The sequence below is a fragment of the Oncorhynchus mykiss genome, chromosome 16 (assembly GCF_013265735.2).
Source record: "Oncorhynchus mykiss isolate Arlee chromosome 16, USDA_OmykA_1.1, whole genome shotgun sequence".
NCBI classification, from domain to species: Eukaryota; Metazoa; Chordata; class Actinopteri; order Salmoniformes; family Salmonidae; genus Oncorhynchus; species Oncorhynchus mykiss.
In genome coordinates, this window is record NC_048580.1 from 60,624,415 (window position 1) to 60,643,375 (window position 18,961).

At 41.2% G+C, this 18,961-nt stretch overlaps 2 protein-coding genes across 10 annotated transcripts in view; both read left to right on the forward strand.

Annotated features, from left to right (window-relative positions):
• The window catches only part of LOC110492468 (solute carrier family 12 member 5), a 114,420-nt gene extending 108,189 nt beyond the window's left edge, over positions 1-6,231 (forward strand). Inside the window, exon 26 of the mRNA XM_036947476.1 lies at positions 3,964-6,231. Within this exon, the coding sequence (XP_036803371.1) occupies positions 3,964-5,266 (1,303 nt within the window). The 3' untranslated portion in view covers positions 5,267-6,231. The remainder of the gene's footprint in view (positions 1-3,963) is intronic.
• A 188-nt stretch (positions 6,232-6,419) lies between these two features.
• On the forward strand, positions 6,420-17,819 carry LOC110492470 (RNA-binding protein 39). Of its 9 annotated transcripts, none has more exons than XM_036947483.1 (19): positions 6,452-6,831; positions 7,306-7,362; positions 7,572-7,641; positions 8,462-8,613; positions 8,955-9,007; positions 9,217-9,417; positions 10,151-10,216; positions 10,333-10,386; positions 10,508-10,625; positions 10,770-10,922; positions 11,036-11,173; positions 12,684-12,749; positions 12,833-13,037; positions 13,296-13,397; positions 14,525-14,557; positions 15,076-15,190; positions 15,452-15,557; positions 16,243-16,321; positions 16,976-17,819. In XM_036947483.1, exons 9-19 carry the CDS (start codon positions 10,563-10,565, stop codon positions 17,074-17,076), a joined length of 1,161 nt encoding a protein of 386 aa, XP_036803378.1. In that variant the 5' UTR covers positions 6,452-6,831; positions 7,306-7,362; positions 7,572-7,641; positions 8,462-8,613; positions 8,955-9,007; positions 9,217-9,417; positions 10,151-10,216; positions 10,333-10,386; positions 10,508-10,562; the 3' UTR covers positions 17,077-17,819. The 9 variants fall into 9 exon arrangements, with proteins under 9 accessions (XP_021422492.1, XP_036803373.1, XP_036803372.1 ...); XM_036947484.1 differs by lacking the exon at positions 7,572-7,641 and adding an exon at positions 7,689-7,741; XM_036947479.1 differs by having other exon boundaries at positions 8,462-9,007.
• The last annotated feature ends 1,142 nt before the right edge of the window (positions 17,820-18,961 follow it).

Genomic DNA, 18,961 nt, shown 5'->3' on the forward strand with positions numbered 1-18,961 from the left:
TCCCCACCCAATTGACTACTTTAAAATGATGAAAGCCCTCAACGGCAACGTCCAAGCTAAAATGGGTTACATCGGTAAATCCTCGATCTATCGCTATGACAACAGGCACATCTTTTTTTCCAAAGTAGCAACTTGCGTCCACTTACATCAGTGCATTCATAACAACTTAACCATTATAAATAAGCCTCATGTAGCAAACTGACGTTGCTTCCAGAGTCCGTTTGGAACTCACATTGCTTCCAGAGGTTTTGAACTCGGTAGTGAGTGTTGCAACCAAGGAAAGATGATTTTTACACGCTTCAGCGCTCAGCTGTCCCATTCTGTGAGCTTGTGTGGCCTACCACTTCATGGCTGAGCTGTTGTTGCTCCTAGATGTTTCCATTTCACAATAACAGCACATTCAATTGACTGGGGCAGCTCTAGCAGGGTGGACATTTGATGAACTGACTTGATGGTAAGTGGCATCCTATAACGGTGCCACGTTGAAAGTCACTGAGCTCTTCAATAAGGCCATTCTACTGCTAATGTGTGTCTATGGAGATTGTATGAATGTGTGCTAAATTGTATAAACCTGTCAGCAACAGGTGTGGCTGACATAGCCAAATCCACTAATGTTAAGGGTTGTCCACATACTTTTGTATATATAGTGTATTTCAATACTCTTTCCACCCATGTAATGTACACAGAACAAAACGCAATACGTAAAGATTTGGTCCAATGTTTCATGAGCTGAAATTAAAGATCCCAGAAATGTTCCATACACACAAAAAACAGATTTTTCTCAAATGTTGTGCACAAATTCTGTTTACATCCCTATTAGTGAGTATTTCTCCTTTGCCAAGATTATCCATCCACCTGACAGGTGTGGCATATCAAGAAGCTGATTAAACAGCATGATCATTACACAGATGCACATTGTGCTGGGGGCAATACAAGGCCACTCTAAAATGTGCTGTTTTTTCACACAACACAATGCCACAGATGTCTCAAAGTGTGCAAATGGCATGCTGACTGCAGGAATGTCCAACAGAGCTGTTGCCATATAATTTAATGTTCATTTCTCTACCATAACCCGCTTCGTTTTAGAGAATTTGGTAGTAAGTGCAAGCGGCCTCATAACCGCAGACCACATGTAACCACACCAGCCCAGGACCTCCACATCAGGCTTCTTCACCTGCGGGATCGTCTGAGACCAGCCACCCAGACAGCTGATGAAACTCTAGGTTTGCACAACCAAAGAATTTCTGCACAAACTGTCAGAAACCATTTCAGGGAAGCTCATCTGCGTGCTCTTTGTCCTCACCAGGGTCTTGAACTGACTGCAGTTTGGTGGTGCACCTTGTGCTGGGGACAATAAAAGGCCAATAAAATGTGCAATTTTGTCACAACACAAAGTTTTGTCTCAAGTTTTGAGGGGGCATGCTATTGGCATGCTGACTGCAGGAAGGACCACCACAGCTGTTGCCAGATAATTGAATGTTAATTTCTCTACCATAAGCTGCCTCCAATATTGTTTTAGAGAATTTGGCAGTATGTCCAACCGGCCTCAACCGCAGACCGCATGTATGGCATCGTGTGGGCGAGCGATTTGATGACATCAATGTTGTGAACAGAGTGCCCCATGGTGTCGGTGGGGTTATGGTATGGGCAGGCATAAGCTACAAACACAACTGAATTTTATCAATGACAATTTGAATTTACAGAGATACCGTGAAGAGATCCTGGGGCCCATTGTCGTACCATTCATCCGCCACCATCATCTCATGTTTCAGCATGATCATGTACGGCGCCATGTTGCAAGGATCTGTACACAATTCCTGGAAGGTGAAAATGTCCCAGTTCTTCCATGGCCTGCATACTCACCACACGTGTCACCCATTGAACATGTTTGGATGCTCTGGATCGACGTGTACGACAGTGTGTTCCATTTCCCGCCAATATCCAGCAACTTCACACAGGCAGTGAAGAGGAGTGGGACGAAATTCCACAGGCCACAATCAACTGCTTGAGCAACTCTGTGCAAAGGTGATGTGTCGTGCTGCATGAGGCAAGTGGTGGTCCCACCAGATACTGACTGGTTTTCTGATCCACACCCCTGCCTTTTTTTTAAGGTATCTGTGACCAACAGATGCATATGTTTATTTACAGTCATGTCAAATTCATAGATTAGGGCCTAGAGAATTCATTTAAATGGACTGATTTCCTTATATGAACTGTAACTGAGTAAAAGCTTTGAAATTATTTATTTTTCAGTATACATGAATAATGCTAACCTCTCAGACTGATGAATTGAGGATTCAATCAATTCTTTATTTTCCTGTTTACATTTAACCATTTCACGCTGCCCCAGATTTAGCACTAGAAAAACAGTCATCAAAATGTATCACATTATTTTAGCTATATTTTTTGGGAGAATTTCCATTAGCGGCCACGCACAGTAAGAATGCATGCACAGTCCTCAATCTTTTTTAACAAAGTGATTATGCCATGTTTTGATCATGAGGGTGTTATGCTGTACTCTGTGGAAACACATCACACCCTGGCTGAGAGGGGCTGTGATGGCTAAACTCCTTTCAGTACCATAGATCCAACTACACAACCCAAGATTTACACCAAGAGCATAGGGAGTTCAGAATCATATTTATACCAGTTTACAAAGGTTCTTTACGTTTGGGATTCAGGGGAAGAACATAGGAACGGCCAGTTCTCATAAATAAACTAGTTAATGTTAGCTTTGCACAAAAATGGGAGGCCAGAACACAAAACTATTTTACAATCAAATCAAATAAAAACAAGTTTCTGTGCTGGTGGAGGGAAAGCATTACAACTACCTAAAACTCAGGGTATCAGCTAGGGTATCAGCTAGGGTATCATCTGTCACATCATCTGTCACATCATCTGTCACATCATCTGTCACATCATCCTTCTCGTAACGAAACAGCTGCTTCCCTCCCAAACACAGCCACATCTCAAACGACCCGAAACAAGGGTTAAAAACAGGCATGGAAAAACAGGGAGACAATCACAGTTCTCAATGAATCAATCAATTAGCAGGGACTCAATTAGGAGCACAATGGCTGAAGCATGCACAGTACTCAAGGGTTTTCATCACACCTGTGACACACTCATTTACAATGATCATCCTGAAGTCAGGTGTATACCATCTGTGCTCATTATATAATTTTATTGAAGGTTGCGTTGTGTTGTAAAATTGCGAAACAGATTCTGACTGGGAGTAGTGTTGGGGAATAGTACCACAACATGTAATTCAACTACATTTTGCAGTAGCTTGTTGGCAGTTTAACTATATTCAAATGTTGATAGTGTTTTCAGTAGTTAATGACCGCTGGTCTAGCCGACATGCTCACATTCTGTCTGTCACACAGATCTCACTACACTGTTAATACTGTTTTGAAAAACTGTTAAAAGTGATGTTCCTACGGTCATGTTTCTTAACTTTGTATTATATGACATTTTAGATTTAGATATAGTTTTTCACAAGGTAGTTTTGATATAGTGAACTGCTTTTTCAGAGTAACTTTAAACAAACAATAATTATCTTCAGGGTAGCATTATGTAGCTCAACTTTTTCCAGTGTGAAGTAATTGGTAACTTGGTAAACTATATTTCAGAGTAGCTTTCCACACAATGCCTGGGAGATGGTTTATTGTAAAGGCCAAAGTACAAGTAGTAACGTTGCTCTACAAAGGGGGTGTGGTCTATGCACATCAGTCTTAGTAAAAACTCCAGCAATGTTCTAGGCCTTTCTTATCGAGGGTGAGATGATATAAAGGCAGAGAAAAGCAATTCTGGTCATTTGTCTGAAAAAGCTCTCAACATGAAAAAGCATTCCACCAGTCTGAGGGTGAGACTGCCTGTCCTGGTGCTGGTCCTGGAGGTTCTCCTCCTAGCTCTCTACACTGCCTTTGTCACCTATGACAATGATGCTAATGCTAAACTGCAGAACAATGAGACCAAACCCATGGACAACGCACTGTACCGAGATTACCCATACTTTGCTGACATTCAGGTGATGATATTCATTGGATTTGGGTGCCTTCTGGCCTTCTTCCGTCTCTACGGCTTCAGTGGAATGGTCTTCAATTTCCTGACGGCCACCTTCGCCATCCAGTGGGCCATCCTGGTACAGGGCTACTTCCAGTTCAGCCATGCTGGGAAGATCCACCTGGGGGTCATCAACCTGATCAATGCTGAGTTTGCCTGTGCCGTGGTGCTCATTTCCTTCGGGGCTGTCCTGGGAAAGACCAGCCCAGTACAGCTCCTAGTCATGGCCCTGCTGGAGGTCCCAGTGTTCTCAGTCAATGAATGGGCCGTGCTCAAGTACCTGAGGATCAACGATGCAGGGGGATCCATCCTCATCCACCTGTTTGCCTGCTATTTCGGCCTGGGTGCAACATTTGTCCTGTACAGGCCACGTCTGAACGAGGGTCACGCCAAGGAGAACACCAGCTACCAGTCAGACATCCTGTCAGTTATGGGCACCCTGTTCCTCTGGGTGTTCTGGCCCTCCTTTAACTCGGCTCTAACCCTGAAGGGAGATGACCAGCACAGGGCCATCCTGCACACCTTCATAGGCCTCAGCTCCTCCACCCTCACCGCCTTCGCCCTCTCTGCCATGCTCAACAAGAATGGCAAGATTACAATGGCCGACATCCAGAACGTGACCCTGGCGGGCGGGGTGACTGTAGGGGCGTCGGTGGACATGATGATCTCCCCTGCGGCTGCGTACGCGCTGGGTGTGATGGGCTGCACCGCCTGCATGCTGGGATACAAGTACCTCAGCCCCTTCCTGGCCCGCCACCTCCGGATCCAGGACCAGTGTGGTATCCACAACCTGCATGGCCTCACAGGACTCATATCCTGTGCCGCAGGGATATGTGCCATCCTGACAGCCACTGAGGAGGTGTATGGACCCAGCATGTATGAGATCTTTAGCCACAGGGCACCTATGGAAGGAGATCCTAAGCTTCTGGAGCTCCAGGAGTTGATCCCTGGTCTGCAGCCAGGTCTGGGGCGCAGTGCCAGGGAACAGGCCCTCTACCAGGTTGCAGCTGTGTTCTCCACTATGGGAGTGGCAGCACTGGGGGGCATATTGACAGGCTTTGTGTTAAAGCTGCCGTATCTCGCATCACCCTCAGATGACCTCTGCTTTGATGATGAGCTATTTTTCAATGTTCCGCCTCATTATGATTGTCCGATGGCCCTAAATGGTCAAATCAAAACTGACGATTCGACAGCATCATAGGGTGCTAGCTATGCATTTAGTTGTATAAATAAGTTTAATGCTGAATGACGGTAAAACATTTAAATTGATTAGATAATCATGCAGTTTAGCAATAGAATAAATCCTCATTCATGGTTAATGTACTCTGTGATCCATTTCTCTTTCTTGCACTTTTTATTTTACAATCCCACATGAGAGGTTTTATGGACACAAACTGGTTTTGTAACCAAATTAACCATTGGGTTTTTATTTGTACTTATTTTAAGATGTTTTAGTATGCAAGTCTGTGTCTCGCTGCCTAATGAAATCCATTTGTCTATTTTTAGTGGTTTGTAAAAGTGCGTCATCTCATACTGACTACAGTAGCCTCACACACCTGACTGTTAAATGTATTGAGGTCAGAGGGCTTTTGTTTTCAAGTGTGGTACAACATTGGTAATTTTATGTCAAATGACCTGAGAATGAATACAATTTTGCGGTTAGCAAAAAAATTGCAAATGTAGGCACTCAAACCACATGATTATATCATTCATACAATGTACATTAACATAATACAAAATATTGACACATCCACATTATGCAGAATATTGACACTAATTTGATGACTCTATTAATAAAGAATCTCTCATTTTACAATCCCACTATTGCTTTACATTGTTCCTGCAGTCCTCCTTGCGATGTTTTATTGTGTATACTCAGATTTAGATCATGTTTAGTAGAGTGGTGAAAGGTATTTTACAGCTCCTTAAAGGGTCACAAAGTCTGATGGCCAACATGCAGTAAGCTATTATGCAACAACTAAGGTGACCCTTTAGCATGCAGAGAGGCCTTGAGTGCAAAATTCTTAGCTAGGGACTAATATTTTTCCTGGTTAGGAAATTCTCCTGATCTTGTGAATTTATTTCCTGACATCAAACAAGTGTTTGAAAATTGAAAGAGGTTGTTATACTACAGCCAAATTACAGTCGTAAAGGGCCAGACATGTTTATTCCCCACAAAAAAACACTAAATAAATAAATAAAAGGTTGGCTACATAGCTCTGTTCTATGATCATATCTGTGCAGGGGAGGAAATGTAGTCCTAGGAGGCATTTGTTTTTCACATTTTGGGTGATTTGATCTAATCTTCCGGTAGGTGGCGGTAAAGTACCATATTGAGAAGAGAGAGGCGGTGAAGTAGCCTTTCTAGATAGCTAGGACAAACAACCCCGCCTTCCTCGAGGCTTGAGTGCAGAGCGCCATTTTAGAGAGGCAAAGGAAGTTGTTTTGTGAAACAACTTCAAACGCTTGAAAGGCGAAGAAAGATAACTAATATAAAGCTAAATACTTTACGGGCTGTTACTGATAATTTCGTTGGGTAATACGTAGTCTAGAGAGAGAGCATTTTCTGGAGCGATTATTTTGAATCTGTTGTTGGCAGGAACAGCAGCAGGCGAATCCGAGGTCAAATTGGGCCTATTTTAGAAGGAGGCAACGGTAGTTCGCAGGCTAGCTCACTGGCTGATTGGTTAGCTTGCTAGCTAGGTAACTATTCATTTTCTGGTCACAGAAAAAGAAGCAGACGGGACGGTGGGACAAATCCCTGCGGTAAATTACCATTGCACATCTTCCTCAGATAGTAGTAAACGAACGTTGGCTAGTCAGTTAGCTAACGCCAGTTACGTTACTAGTAAACATCTTGCTAGCTAAATGTCTTAGCTATAGTTCTTAATCAGCTACTGTAGCTAGCTATAACTAGTCTTGCTAACATTAGCTAGCTGTAAGCTGCAGCCTAACGTGTAGGAGTGTTGGTCAAATGCATTGGAATGTTCCACAGTTGATGCTCTGTTGTCAGCTGGGAACTATTTAGCTAGCTAGTTAGCTGCCCAGCTAAAATGTAGTTTTGTTAGAACATTCAACTAGCTACTGGTAGCTAGCTAACAGTTTTTCTAACTCTCGTTAGCTAGATTGCTAACTAACGTTATTCTGTGGCCGCAGTAGACCTAACGAATTCTATATGAATGTAATGTTTTTTATCTTGTGACTAAACATGAGTTGATTGTATCTTGTTTTCTCTTGCAGGAGACCATGGCAGACGATTTTGACATTGAGGCTATGCTAGAGGCTCCATACAGAAAGGTGGGTAGAATTGCCAGGCTTGTATTTTTATTTTTTTGTGCATTCACTATTTGCTGATCTAGTATCATCTTGCTGCTCAGAGATGTATAAGTTCGCTATTATTGATAGTTAAATGATTGTGTGTGCCTCTCAATGTATGAATGTGGTGTGTGATGCAGTCAGACATGATCCAAAATTCTCAATAAACGCCCATCTATCTTTCTTTGTAGACTTGCCTAATGATATCTCACCTCTACTCCCATGAATTCACCTTTGATTCCAGTGTGAACTGTGAAAAAAGTAAGGTAGTAATTGCGCAATGTATTGATGTACTGTGATCCCCCTAGGACAAAAAGAGCCTCATCTTAGAACATCCTATCACCTGTTCGGTTGCAACAAGGTGAATGCAAATGGATGATAATCAGCGCATTTTACCTCACATGCAAAGGAGACAGTATTTAAAATTTCTGTTGACATGGTAACTAACGGCATTGTTCCACCATGTTTACACCTGTTAGTTAGCTTGACCGTGATACCAGTAGTTCTGGCACATATTCTATTTATATGCATTGACATTTGTTATGCATCGTTGTCAAGTAAGTCGGACCTGAAATAGACCTTACGTGTGTTAGTACTTTTACCCTTAAATGTCTTTTCGTAGATTAGTCTACTGACTCATAGTATACGTTGTTTTACAAATCATTGATATGGCTTAAATGTGTAGTCATGATTTTGCTGAGGTCAACAGAGTAAGCTATTGATAACTTTGAAATATGAATACTGTCTCCATGCCCAAGTCTATTGATTCCGATTCGTAAATCAGCATCTTGACTTTGCATGCCTTTTAACACCAGTAATATTCAGTTTATTTTCTTATTACAATTTATTTAAGAATTTCATTTCAAGATTTCATTTCCATGAAACATTTAGTTATTGATTTCACCAATAAGAATAGTTTTCCCCTCATGAAATACAAGCCAAAATGGATCACCTCCATTCAGCCGGCACTAAAAGAACAAACATAGGTCATTTAACATGAGGCTGAACTAGTGGATTTTTTCTTTTCAGTTTTTCTTGGGAGTCCATATTACTAAGCAGTGTGAATCCCTGTTTGCTTCAGGGCGAGATGTGTGACAGAGGTGGCATCGAACTCTTACATTCCAAGAAGGAAAATGGGTGAAGATCACTGGACTGGCACCAACCACAGGATCTCTTTTAGTGGCTGTGGGCCAAGCATGGCCTCAGTGGGCTTAGGAACAGATAGTGGTATTGGTACGACAAAGCAGGAGGGGTGGGGTTGAGATGACCAAACTGTTACCATGGCTTACTGTAGCATGCCAAAATGTTAGATACTTTCCCCATACACCTTGACTTTTGGTTGGATTGAGTACTGTACAGTATGTAGTTATAACAGTGGGTGGGGGGGTGGGGGTGGAACTCTACAGGGGCTGTAGATGGACCACCTTAGATACTTCTCCAAACATATCAGTAATGTTAACAGTATTTTTACTAAATGAATATATTCTGTATTTTCTTGTTCCCTCCCCTTACCCCTGACGACTTGCAATGTTTCCTCTACGTCCTCATGATGTTCTTCTATCGACCCTGCTTAGGATGAGATCAAGTCCTCTAGCGCTAATGGACATGAGGAGCGCAGTAGTAAGAAGTAAGTACTGAGTTTTAAACTTGTGCTATTTGCTAAACCGTCTTCACATTATCTGGTCAGTTAGCTATCTACAGTTTTAGTCAGGTTTAAATCATGTAACCTTTACAAAACTACATCAGTAATGGACAGAAGATGTTGTTTCAAGTATCTGTTAACTGTATTATTTGATTCCGTGACTTGCACTCTGACAATCTCAACTTGTGTTCCAGGAAAAAGAGGAGCCACAGTAGGAGTAGTCGGAGCCCGAGCTCTGACAAGCGCAGAAGCAAGAGCAAAGACAGGAAGAAGAGCCGGGACAGGAAGAGGAGCAAGAGTCGGGAGAAGAAACGCAGCCGCAGTAAGGAGCGCCGCCGCAGCGGCTCCCATAGCAGGGAGCGTGCCGGGCGCTACAGAGGACGCCGCAGCCCCTTGTATGTATAGAGATCTTCCAATTTTGGCGTCCCTTATCTGTGTTGTCTACTTCCCACATTTTGGTGGGGAATAATAGTCTGCTTTATCATTTCATTGTAGGTAATTTATTTTTCCCCCCTTGAAAGCTGGCAGTACCAATGTTGATGATGAAATGAAACAGGATTTTGTATTTGACAGCGGTATAGTAATAAAAAAAAAACATCTAGGGTATGGTGGTTGACTTCTGTGTGGAAGTTCAGGCATGAGGTGGATAAATAATGCTGTAGCCCTGGTTTTGTCCTCAGGTCAACTCAGTTTACTACTCCTTTCTTACTTCCTCTTTCAGCTGAGTGTCATGTGACTGGGCTGATTTAGCCTTTGTGTTTCAAGAGAAGTAGAGTACACAAAGTAGGCCCAAGTGGGGGTGGAGGTTGTTGTAGGGCCCATTTTGACTGTCGCCTTTATGAATGAGAAAGTGTTCATCATTCCTACTATGCAGCTGGAGACGTTTCCTCCACAGATAGTCAGTGTGTCCCTGAAACTTAAAGCCGGACACATAGGCATGAATTGTACTCTTAGGCATATTAACCTACTCCGTTGAGGTCATTGGTAATTGAATATACACTTAACACATATTATACACTTAACACATATTATACACTTAACACTTATTAAAAACCAACACAGTTTGAAATATAATCTTCATCAGTAGTAGGCATACATACTGAGCTGAACCTTGTTTTACACCCCTAGTTTGGGGCCGAAATTTAACGGTGGTCCAGGAGGGAAGATTGGCCCACCACATGCCAACAAACTAAGGTTTTTATGATTAAATTCTTTGTGATATGACGTGTTGGTGGTTGGCTGTCTTGTCATTAAAGTATTAATGTAAAGTCTGGGTTAGAACTAACACTTGTGATTGTTACTTTTTTCAGTCGTAGGCGCTCAAGAAGTCGTAGTCCCTTCAAGAAAGACAAGAGTCCAGTAAGGTGAGATACACAGCTGGATTGTCTAGTTAGAAGCTCTCGTGGTTTCAGATCAGTTTTGTGAACTGGAATTCTTTTCTCACCGTCCATCAAAAAAAAGTGTTTTTCTGTTTTCTTTTTCAAGGCAACCAATTGACAACCTGACCCCAGAGGAGAGGGATGCCCGTACTGTGTTCTGTATGCAGCTGGCAGCCAGAATCAGACCACGAGATCTAGAGGACTTCTTCTCTGCTGTTGGGAAAGTCAGTAATCACAGTTTACACACATTTTAAAGTAGAAGCCTGAAATATGCAAAGATCAAGACTTTCTTTTGACAAAGCATTTAGCTAATGGTCAATAGGAAGGTGCTCACTCTTGACACACTATTGCTATTTTATCCCCTGTAGGTGAGAGACGTGAGGATGATCTCCGATAGAAACTCCAGGAGGTCAAAGGGCATTGCCTACATTGAGTTTCTGGAGGCGAATTCGGTCCCATTGGCCATTGGCTTGACTGGACAGAGACTTCTTGGAGTGCCCATCATTGTCCAGGCCTCTCAGGTAGTTAATTTAACCATAACATTTTTAGAAATGATGGAATTAGTAAATGTGATGTCACCTTTCACAACCAACTTGGCAGATGGCATAGACTCACCATTTTTGTGTGTGTGCAGGCTGAGAAGAACAGAGCAGCAGCAATGGCCAACAACCTTCAGAAGGGTAATGCTGGCCCCATGCGGCTGTACGTGGGCTCTCTGCACTTCAACATCACAGAGGACATGCTGCGAGGCATCTTCGAGCCTTTCGGAAGGGTAAGGAGGAAACCCCATTACTTGTCATGTATGTTAACCTGTTATGGCTGCAATCCCGATACCAGGATCGATATGACAACTACCAGTGAAAATAGAGGGCGCCAAAATTCAAACCACAGAAATCTCATAATTACAATTCCTAAAACATACATGTGTCTTATCATTTTAAAGCTATTCTCATTGTTAATCCCACCAAAGTGTCTGATTTCAAATAGGCTTTTCAGTGAAAGCACTACAAACTATTATGTTAGGTCTCCACCAAACCACAATAAGCACAGCCATTTCCCAGCAAAATATAGCCTTCACAAAAAACAGAAATAAAGATAAAATTAATCACTAACCTTGAATTATCTTCATCAGATGACACTCATAGGACTTCATGTTACACAATACATGCATGTTTTGTTTGATAAAGTTCATATTTATATTTTAAAAAAATCTGAGTTTACATTGGCGCGTTAGATTCACTAGTTCCAAAAATATCAAGTGATTTTGCATAGCCACATCATTCAACAGAAATACTCATCATAAATGTAGATGATAATATAGTTATACACATGGAATTATAGATATACCACTCCTTAATGCAACCGCTGTGTCAATTTCAAAAAAACGTTACGGAAAAAGAAATGCATGCACTAATCTGAGACGGCGGTCAATTTAAAAACACCACAGCCTCAAAGATGGCGTCAATATAAACAAGAAATGACATGATAAATATTCCCTTACCTTTGATCTACATCAGAAAGCACTCCAGGAATCCCAGGTCCACAAATGTTTGTTTTGTTCGAAAATGTGCGTTATTTATGTCCAAATACCTTCTTTTGTTCGAGCGTTTGGTATACATATCCAAACGCTAATTCTGGTCAGCGTTATATCGGACAAAAACTTCAAAAGGTGATATTACCGGTTGAAGAAACATTTCAAACTAAGTACAGAATCAATCGTTATGTTTTTAACATATAGCTTCAATAAAGTTCCAACCGGAGTATTCTTTCTGGTCTTCGTGAGCAATGGAATGCAAGTGACTACCATGAGGAAAGAGTGAGATCACAAAATGGCTGCTTGATGGACATCTGATATATTCTGCTCTCATTCACTCCCTCAACAACATAGAAGCCTCATTTGAATTTCTATTGATGGTTGACATCTAGTGGAACCCCTAGGCAGTGCAACATCATTCATATCTCAAGGGTATTTCATTGGGGGCTCTGGTGAATACATACAAGCTCAGATTTCTGACTACCTGTTTTGATTTCAACTCAGGATTTTGCCTGCCAATATGAGTTCTGTTATACTCAGACATCATTCAAACAGTTTTAGAAACTTCAGTGTTTTCTATCCAATACTAATAATAATATGCAAATATTAGCAACTATGACTGAGGAGCAGGCTGTTTGATATGGGCACCTTTCATCCAAGCTAGTCAATACTGCCCCTGCAGCCATAAAAAGTTAACCTCAATTTTCCACTAACTCTGTTGTATCTAACTGGATGTTTTCCTTAACAGATTGAGAGCATACAGCTGATGATGGACAGTGAAACTGCACGATCCAAAGGATATGGTTTCATCTCAGTAAGTTCCTGATTCCAAAAGTGTGTGTGTGTGTGCCATGTTATTTAGCTGATTTCCTACTGGATGACTGTGTGTAATTGTAGTTTGCAGATGCAGAGTGCGCTAAGAAAGCATTGGAGCAGTTGAATGGCTTTGAGCTGGCCGGACGGCCCATGAAGGTTGGTAACGTGACAGAACGCACCGACTCCTCCACCGCCAGCTCCTTCCTGGACAACGACGAGCTGGAGAGGACGGGCATTGACCTGGGCACCACCGGGCGCCTGCAGCTCATGGCCCGGCTGGCAGAGGGTGAGCTATTAGCTGATGTTTTTGAGTGAATGTAGTTTCTTTTGTGCTCAAAATTGCCATTGGGTTTATTTGTCAGCAGTTAGTAAAAGTTGAGCTTAGTATTCAATATCTCCACCTGTTGTGATGAAATGTAAAACCTATTTTATCAACCAAGGTGTTGTTACCCCAGTTGACCTCTAATCACTCCAGTATGTGTGCTCAAGTTGTTTTAAATAGCATTGAACAGACTTGATGCTAATGAATACTTGTTTCCCTCAGGTACTGGTCTTCAGATTCCTCCAGCTGCACAACAGGCTCTACAGATGAGTGGTTCCATGCACTCCTCTTCAATCCACTTCGGCAACATGGCAGCTGGTACAGGTAGTCACATGATCTATACTGTATGTAACATGTCACACTACATATTGTGGAATGAACTACTCACTGGCCTCATCTTAAGACACGGCAGACATGCCTCTCCTCAAAGGAGAAAAGTTCAAAACCTGTGATTTTGAATTTTAAGCTTTATTGATACCTCATGCTAATGTGAAATGTACTAAGTTTGTTTTGGCTGTTGATCATAACTAATTCTAGAGGTACATAGCAAACGAGAGCTGTCAGACCTCCATTGGCAGGATGGTTTCCACTGAATGATGAATGCAAAGTGGGTTCAAATGATCTGGAGACTGCGTGGGTTCAAATGATCTGGAGACTGCGTGGGTTCAAATGATCTGGAGACTGCGTGGGTTCAAATGATCTGGAGACTGCATGGGTTCAAATGATCTGGAGACTGCGTGGGTTCAAATAAACTGCTTCTGTGACCACCAGTATTTGATCATCTCAAATGTACCACCATAAGACTTCTCATCTTTTCTCACTATCGTTTATCTTTTAATGATCTCGTCCACATTTATCTAATGGATCCACACGTAAACACTAAATGCCAATCTGCCATTGCCACCAATACTCCTTTATGTGGTATGTTCATCGCTTCTGACCACATCCCTGCAACAACCTGCCATGTTGTCAGCTTTTGGTGAAAGACATCTGAGACGTACTCTATCTGAAAGATGTTTTCTTCCCTCACTATGACACTGCGTGAAAAGGACACATTGAATATAAGGGGCAACTGGTGGGAAACCTATAATGAGTTAGCATCATTCAAGTCAACCTGTGTGTTTTGTCTTGCCAAAGCCAGCAATTTATTTGTCTTACTAAGTGAATGGACACTTACAACTTGCTGAAACAATATAATGTTAGATGGAATGCTGATATTGAACTAACATGCAGAAACAGGAGAACCTTAGCTTCTCTGTGTTTGCCTTATGCTATGGATGTCCACCTGTAGCAACTAGGTCTAATGGTATGATGTGCACTGCAGTGTAGTAAGTAAATGGTCTTGGCTATGCTCTTCATCTATTGTGCATCTTTCCATCCTCACAACCTAAATAATTTCCCCTTTCCAGCCTAAGTGCAAGTTTTTAACTTCTCTTCTTCTAATCTTTTAGACATACAAGCCAGGCTGAACCCACCCCCTGAAGGTGAATGTGAAAGATTGGAGTGCACAATTTATCAAATCTGCACACAATTAAATCTCATCTAAAATACATCCTTTCAAGTTCTCATGTTTCAAACCAGAGTGAAATCTCCCATGGTCCTTTTTTCTTGTTGTGGTCTGAAATCATTGCTGTCATGCATACTGAATTCACAGTATGCATATAAATTATTTTCTTGTTTAAGCCAAATAAGATTCTCAAGCTCTCTGTATACATCTTCTCTGGTTTTCTTGTGTGTAACTACATTTTGTCCAACAGTGCATTGAAACAACACGGAAGAAAGACCAGTCCTGTATTTTTACATGTATTCATTGATTGCTTGTTAAAGGGGGGAGGTAGTAAATTTGATTAAGTCAACCTGATGATTAAGTCAGATGCAGGGTTGGGGCCAATTATAGTTTGTTCAGGAGCTGATGGTCAATTCAACAGACAGGAATTCAACTGCACTTGACCCCCCTGGTGAGAAGGACCTCTGTTAATGATGCTGTCATCTCCTTTTACAGCTGTTGCCAACCCTGCCCTGAACCTGGGTCCAAGCATGAACCAGGCCATGAACCTCCCAACTCAACCACTGGCTACACACTGCCTACAGCTGTCCAACATGTTCAGCCCACAGTCGTAAGACACTACTTTCCCCTTTTCATTTCATGATGGCAGAAACCATTGTTTTAGAACTTTGATTCAATGAACTAGGTTCACAAATGCATCACCAATTGTAAGATTAGGGTACAATTGGGGAGATACTAAATAACTGTCAACTCATTGATTATGGCTTTTTTTCTGGGAGCCAAAAGGGCTTAACTTTTCATTTCATGAAGCTTGGTTAGGCGAGTCATTAGTTTGTGATGAAGAGGTTGAAACGACCTGCCTCCTTTCCAGGGAAAATGAGCCTGGTTGGGACATCGAGATTCAAGATGACGTCATGGAGGAGTGCAACAAACATGGTGGAATTGTCCATATATATGTCGACAAGAACTCACCTCAGGTAAGACCCTTTTAAAATGCACTATAGAGGTGGATAGTTCTAAACTGGTCCAGCAAATTATGCACTTTGCCCCCCCAAAATTAGGTGCTGCATGTTTTATATAATGGTAAAATTTAGAATGTTACGTTAATTTCAAGATCAGCCTTACGTCCATCATTGTCTGTTGCAGATTGCCATTTACCTCAACCCCGCAATTTTATCCACTGAGTTTAGTGCAGACTATTTATTAAAATTAAAAAAATTATGACCGAGTCTCTATGCAGTTATTTCAAAATGTTAACCCTTGTACCTATGTTTGTACTCTGTTGCGTGTCTTTGTTTGCTGAAATCCATACTTTTTAATAAAACATTAATGAAATACAGCCACAGTGTTTCCTTGTTGAGATTCAATTGGCACATGCGCTGAGTTGCCATCTTAGAGCAACAGCAATGAGGAAAGAGTCAGTTGTATTTGATTTCAGCAAACAAAGGCACACAACAACCGAAGCCAAACATGGGTACACGGTAAAGGGTTTAAGAATTTACATTTTGAAAGTATCGACTGCATAGCAAGTTGGAGGTTCATTTAAAAAATAAAAAAAAACTCTAGTCTGCGCTTAACTCCGTGGATTTGAGGTACTTGGGCAATGTTGCAGATCGATAGATGTTTTATTGCCCTTATCTTACCACTTCCTTTCTCTTATAGGGCAACGTGTACGTAAAATGCCCCACTATCCCAACAGCGATGGCTGCAGTGAATGCCCTACATGGACGGTGGTTTGCAGGTGTGTATCCTTGTACCAATGCATTCTATAGGGTCATTCTTTGATATTTACATGTCTTGCATTTATATCAGTTATGTTTGAGGCATGGGATAATGGGAAGTAATCGAAACAAAACTGTACCATGTTAGCACAGAGTTTCTAAACCCAGAGACACAGCATTGCAAGACTACTGGTAACGCTTGCCAAAATTCTTAGTTGATAATTTAATAGAAATGTGAAGGCACAACCTAGATTCGAGCAAATGTCTCAAGTAGTTGAACATGTTATTACTCCAACCTTGTAAAAGTGACAAACTGGCACATTTTAGACAAAAACAACTTTTATATTGACGGAGTGCCTTTGATTTGACGTGCAGTTTGGCACGAGACCACCGTTAAACACGTTTTCTCTTTCTACGCATGAGCTTAGTTAGCCAACATCGCCTACAAGTGTGATCAGGGATTTCTATAGGCTAACTGCTTCTCCAATCTTCCTACTGTACTGTCTTTTATTTTAGGTTCAAGTGAGTTGTGCTGCTGATTATTAAAACATTTTTCTCTAGCTAGAATGTTTTTTTGTTTTTGAAATCTGCTTTCTACATTCATAAATAACTTGTTCATATGTGCTAGACAAGTAATGATGCAAGTGTTTTTTTTTTGTTTTTTTTTTCCGTAGGTAAAATGATCACTGCGGCATACGTACCCCTCCCAACCTACCATAACCTTTTCCCTGATTCAGTAACGGCCACCCAGCTACTGATGCCTTCGCGGCGATAAGTCTGCCATGCATGGAGTAGATGTTGCAACGCCTGTGGGCTTCAAAATGTACATAATGTTTGCTAATATGTTGGGAACTTATTTACCAGAGTAGCAAAATACTGCACCAGTCCACCCAATCTTCATTCAGAAATACAAAAGGTTTTGAAGGATATTTGTTTTATTGTTCAATCTGACAGCCATCAGGCTGAGCTTGAGTTCTGTATCCGCACATTTCTGTTGGTGCACTTGAGCAAATTGCGTTGTGTGTTTCAACCTACATTGTGATAAGGAGTTGTTATACAGTGGAAAGTGGGTACTAAGTAGATTTAAGTTGAAACTGACCACAAAAGAACCCATTTTGGGGACAACCCCACCTAATTAACCTCTGATTCTAAGTGCAGTTTGCTCTGTCCTCATCATTGTACGTTTTGTCATTCAGTTCAGCTTTAGAAATTGATTTGCCCAGTAAGTTTTTCAGTTAGTGTTAAATGAAAAGAACAATGCCTACAAACACCCAAAAACAGATCTATTTTTTTGTTGTTAACAACTTCAAGGTATTCATTGTGTTTGAGATCACTAAGTTTTTAACATTTGTAATCAAGACTTGATTTTGTAAAAACTCTTGATTTAAATTTACTATCAAAATAAGTGATTTGGGTGGTTCAATGTGATGTGCATTTTGTCTTGTTGACATTGGATTGTTTCATCTGGAATGAAGGGGGGTGTGAAATGTGTTTGTAATAAAATCCTAGTTTACAACAGCTGGTCTTGGTTTACACTCAGACCTTTTAATAATTACTTTTGATTAGAGGTCGACCAATTAAGGTTTTTTTCAGCGCTGATACGGATTATTGGAGGACCAAAAGCCGACGCTGATTTTATTTATTCGTAATAATGACAATCACAGCAATACTGAATGAACACTTATTTTAACTTAATATATCAATCTATTTAGCCTCAAGTAAATAATGAAACATGTTCAATTTGGTTTAAATAATGCAAAAACAAAGTGTTGGAGAAGAAAGTAAAAGTGAAATATGTGCTATGTAAGAAAGCTAATGTTTCAGTTCCTTGCTCAGAACATGAGAACATATGAAAGCTGGTGGTTCCTTTTAACATGAGTCTTCAATATTCCAAGGTAAGAAGTTTTAGGTTGTAGTTATAGGAATTATAGGACTATTTCCTTCTATACCATTTGTATCTCATTAACCTTTTGACTTTTAGATGTTCTTATAGGCACTTTAGTATTGCCAGTGTAACAGTATAGCTTCCGTCCCGCTCCTCCCTGGGCTCGAACCAGCAACACAATGACAACAGCCAACATCGAAGCAGCGTTACCCATGCAGAGCAAGGGGATCAACTACTAGAAGGCTCAGAACGAGTGACGTTTGAAATGCTATTAGCGCGCGCTAACTAGCTAGCCATTTCACTTCGGTTACACCAGCCTCATCTCGGGAGTTGATAGGTTTGAAGTCATAAACAGCGCAATGCTTGAAGCACAACGAAGAGCTGTTTGAATGAATGTTTACAAGCCTGCTTCTGCCTACCACCGCTCAGTCAGATATTTAGATGCTTGTATGCTCAGTCAGATTATATGCAACGCAGGACACGCTAGATAATATCATCAACCATGTGTAGTTAACTAGTGATTATGATTGATTGTTTTTTATAAGATAAGTTTAATGCTAGCTAGCAACTTACCTTGGCTTACTGCATTCGCGCAACAGTCTCCTTGTGGAGTGCAACAAGAGAGAGAGGCAGGTCGTTATTGCGTTGGACTAGTTAACTGTAAAGTTGCAAGATTGTATCCCCCGAGCTGACAAGGTGAAAATCTGTCTTCTGCCCCTGAACGAGGCAGTTAATCCACCGTTCCTAGTCCGTCATTGAAAATAATGTGTTGCCT

Excerpts from the sequence above, each read along its gene's own strand:
- LOC110492470 (XM_021566817.2), top strand. The coding sequence starts at position 7,312 with ATGGCAGACGATTTTGACATTGAGGCTATGCTAGAGGCTCCATACAGA. Across the intron at positions 13,038-13,295 it reads CATGGCCCGGCTGGCAGAGG|GTACTGGTCTTCAGATTCCT; the intron begins GTGAGCTATTAG and ends TGTTTCCCTCAG. Across the intron at positions 16,322-16,975 it reads ACATGGACGGTGGTTTGCAG|GTAAAATGATCACTGCGGCA; the intron begins GTGTGTATCCTT and ends TTTTTTCCGTAG.